At 40.5% G+C, this 4,087-nt stretch overlaps 1 protein-coding gene across 3 annotated transcripts in view; it reads right to left on the bottom strand.

The window, feature by feature from the left end:
* The window catches only part of si:zfos-2326c3.2 (misshapen-like kinase 1), an 80,156-nt gene that overhangs the window by 38,898 nt on the left and 37,171 nt on the right, over positions 1 to 4,087 (bottom strand). For 2 of the 3 annotated variants that reach the window (XM_032510833.1, XM_032510831.1), the window contains exons 12-14: positions 3,735 to 3,858; positions 2,436 to 2,552; positions 1,484 to 1,618 (exon numbers count right to left, since the gene is read on the bottom strand). In XM_032510833.1, the coding sequence (XP_032366724.1) occupies positions 1,484 to 1,618; positions 2,436 to 2,552; positions 3,735 to 3,858 (376 nt within the window). The remainder of the gene's footprint in view (positions 1 to 1,483; positions 1,619 to 2,435; positions 2,553 to 3,734; positions 3,859 to 4,087) is intronic. The other variant, XM_032510832.1, reaches the window with a different exon arrangement.

The raw sequence follows: 4,087 nt of genomic DNA on the forward strand, positions 1-4,087 counted from the left end.
CATGCTTTCATCTTCAGTAGACTTGACTACTGTAACGGGGTCTTTAAAGGTCTCCCTATAAAATCAATCAGACAGCTGCAGCTGATCCAGAACACTGCTGCTCAAGTCCTGACGAAGACCAAGAGACTGGATCACATCACTCCAGTTCTGAAGTCCTTACACTGGCTTCCTGTGCCTCAAAGAATTGATTTTAAAGTACGTTTGCTAGTTTATGAATCATTAAATGGTTTAGGGCCAAAACACATTTCTGATCTGCAACTACACTACGAACCCCCCAGACCTCTTAGGTCATCTGGGACAGTTCTGCTTTCTGTCCCAAGAGTCAGAACTAAGGGGGAAGCAGCATTCAGTTTCTATGCTCCTCATATCTGGAATAAACTCCCAGAAACCTGCAGATCCGCTGCTACTCTCAGCTTTTAAATCAAGGCTGAAGACCTTTCTTTTTGATGTTGCCTTTCTTTAAATGGTTGTTCATTTCTTTAATGTTTAACTTCTTATACTGTACTGTAACTTTTATTCTTGTGTTTTATCTGTTTTTAGTTTTTAACTGTTTATCCTGGTGTTTTATCTGTTTGTTTTTTTTAAACTGTTTTTTAACTGTTTTTGTGTAAAGCACTTTGAATTGCCCTGTTGCTGAAATGTGCTTTTCAAATAAAGCTCCCTTGGCTTGCCTTTTGTGGAGAGAAAACACAGAGCAGACTCCCCAGACCAATGCTCAATCTCAAATCTACTGAGCTTGGCTTACTAACAAGGTGTTCCTTCTCACCAAAATTACAGGTGTGAAACCTCCCCCGGACCACGGTCCGAACCAAACAGACGAAATTTGGTCTGACCAAAAGAGTTTGTCTCGGTCTGGATCAAACTGAACCATAGTCTGGTTCATTTTTAGTGTGAAAGAATTTGTAGGATAGTTGAGACTTTCGGACCAAATACAGGAAGCTTTGGCAGGCTATTGTCAAGTTATAAGACTGGGGAAGCTCAGTGTTAGTGTATACATGAGACAGTGTGACGGTGAATGCGCTCAGAGCAGACAGCTGTCGGCTATCATACTGTAGCAGCAAATAAATTGGCGGTTTAGTAGCCTAAATGTAAAGCGTAGGATTCAGTGCGTCTCTGAATAAAAACTGCAGCTCTTCAAAACCCAAGCAGTGTCTTGCTTTTCAACAATGGAACAGAACAAAAAGTGCCGTGGTAGCACAGGGGGAGCAGCAGTCACCTGGAAAAAATCTGACGCAGAGAGAGGATACAAAAGTGTACAAACCAGTATCAGAAACGGGAGACGCCGATCACGTATGTGATGACGGCAGGATGTAGTTATGTCATGTATAGTTCTTTAGTGCGCTTGCATAACTGTACTGTGAAGCCAACACTAACCGGATCAAATGTATACAATGTAACAAAAACTCAGGTGTGAATAGGACGTGTAAAGTCATCACACTGGAGTACCGAGTGATGTGTAACGAAACCAGAAGTTCATCTTTACCTGTCTCCTGTCACTCCTCCTGTTTCTCTCATCCAGTAAGATTCTGCTGTCATGGGGATCAGACTCTTCCCCAGGAAAAATCTCTTGAAGCTCCGCCCACTGAAAGGCACAGTCTGCCAGCTGCCGCCTCTGCTGCTGGAAACAGCAAATAGTACTGAATAAATAAATAATAAATATACACCCTGGCAAGCAAACATCATTTACAAAACTATTTCTTGGCATGTGTGAATGGTATTGTTCACTTAGTCGCGGTATATGAATTTTCTTTATGTGGGCATTTTGCTGACATTCTTAAGAAGTACAACCTGCTAGGACCGCACAATAGATTGTTTTTTTAAACACATCACCAAAGATTTTGTGTGTTAGTTGAAAGAAAATATAAGCAGAAAATTGCACTTTAAAATGTAACTGTCATTCGATTTTTCAGTGGTGCCTTTTATATTAAATGTAATGTTAACTTAACTGTAATTAACTTTAATTTCCTTTCTTTTTTTTTTAAATTCAACAAGCAATTTGTTGTATGTCAGCAGAATACTGAAAGCAGCAAAAATGCCCTTTGATATCTGTATCATATATTGCAAATAATATTGTTAGCGCAATATTCAATGTTATGTTGTTCAATGTTTCCTCATATCCTGCAGCCCTACAACCTACAGTAAAACTACAGCTCACGGATCATCAACATACACATAGGTGCAACTGTTGCTGGTTATTGTGAGGATATATGAAATCATATAAACACAAGCTTCCGAGGTTGAAGGCGTTAGCAATTAGTGGGCAGATGTGACTCAGCAGGTGGAAGGTGACACTGAAGTAATTCTTGTAAAGATAGCTGTCGAAAGCTAGTGGACTTTAACTGATCTTCTCTTCCTGTGAAAGCTTTTATTTGCTGCATGCTGACTCATAAAGGCCGAGTGAACGCAGAAGGTGACTGTGAATGAGCAGCACTTACGTCCTCTAACTTTTGCCGCTGCTCATGCTGCTGTTGGATCCTCTTCTGTCTGTCGGCCAGTAACTGCTGCTTGTATCGCTCCTGCTCCGCCAACTGCTGCCTGTGCTGCTGTAATGCCTCAACGGAAAGGATGATCATAATTAAAATAAATAAGAAAAAAGGGCACAGTGAGCTTTTACATACCCGTACTAAACTAAAGAGGAATAAAAACCATCTTTTGGAATTTGATTTCCTTTGTAAATGATGTATCATGAATAAATAAATTCCTTAAAATACAGGGTGCATGAGTATACACAACCCTATGTTAAATTCCCATAGAGGCAGGCCGATTTTTATTTTTAAAGGCCAGTTATTCCATGGACCCAGGATACTATGCATCCTTGGCCTTGGGAATTATAATAGCCCCACATCATCACATACCCTTCATCATACCTAGAGATAGGCATTATTTTATTTCAGTTAGCCTAATAGCTGGTTGCATTTGCATTAAGAGATGATCTTATGGAAAGTATCCAAAGCCAATCTCTCTGTGAGCAAAACAGTGTATAAAGTCAACCAAGTTAACTTCTGCACTAGTAAAACCAACACTGACTTTAATCCAGGGTGAAATGGCCTGCTGTTCCAACTGTGATATGAGCCGGTTACACCTAAAACTTCTAACTAAAGGTTAATTGTTGAGTGTGAAAGAGGATTAGAGCTCAGAGTGGACATTCAGGTCATCGCTCTACTTTTCTCACTAATATGATGATTTGTCAGTTTCTTGTGTGATAAATGGCTAAATGAATGAAATGAATAAACCTCAACTTGCTGTTCTGAAAGCATAACTTTATCTTTATCCATTCATCTGCCAATCATTGTCTCAGTTAAGCATTTGGTCTATGATTTGTAAAGAAAATAATAAAGTTGAAAAAATGCTATTCACAATTTCTGAGAGACCTCATGGTGTAGTCTTGGATTTGCTTGTTTTGTCCAAAAGCCAAAAATTTACTGACACATTTTACAGAAAAAAAAGAAAACTGTCAATTGAGAAACCAGTGTATGTTTGACATTCTAGCTTGAAACGATTTGCAAATCATCCGAATAACACAGATACACACACTGAGGCTCTATTTACACGTACATGGTTATTTAGAAGCTGTGCACGATGTTATTTTTGAAACCGGAGAGGTTAAAATGTCCATTAATGAAAATAGCCGTCCAAGTGTATACATAGTCTGATGCCATCATAATTAGGACTGTAAATGAACTGCTTACTATGAACGAATGTGGAAACGGTCACACATGACCTAGACACCGTACCTGTTGTCGTTGTTGACCTCCACCTCCCCCGTGGCCCCCCTCCCTGCCGCCTTCGCGATCCTCTGTCTGCAAACGGAGAAACTCCCGTCTCAACGTCCATTCACCAGGAACGTTCACTATGGAGCTGAAGTAGAAAAAGAAGGAGAGGGAAACAGTGTAAGTGGCGATAACAGCGACTGTCACCAATGAGATGGCCCTGGGCACAGTTCCACACACAAACACACACTTAAAACTCATCCTGGGAGAAAGTGCTCAGCTCCATCAGTGCCATCTGCTGTTGGGAGTGCAGGGACAACAGAGAGGCTAGTGCATCTGTCCAAAAACACACACAAACACACACGCACGCACACGCA

Source organism: Etheostoma spectabile, unplaced genomic scaffold (assembly GCF_008692095.1).
Source record: "Etheostoma spectabile isolate EspeVRDwgs_2016 unplaced genomic scaffold, UIUC_Espe_1.0 scaffold273, whole genome shotgun sequence".
Taxonomy (NCBI): domain Eukaryota; kingdom Metazoa; phylum Chordata; class Actinopteri; order Perciformes; family Percidae; genus Etheostoma; species Etheostoma spectabile.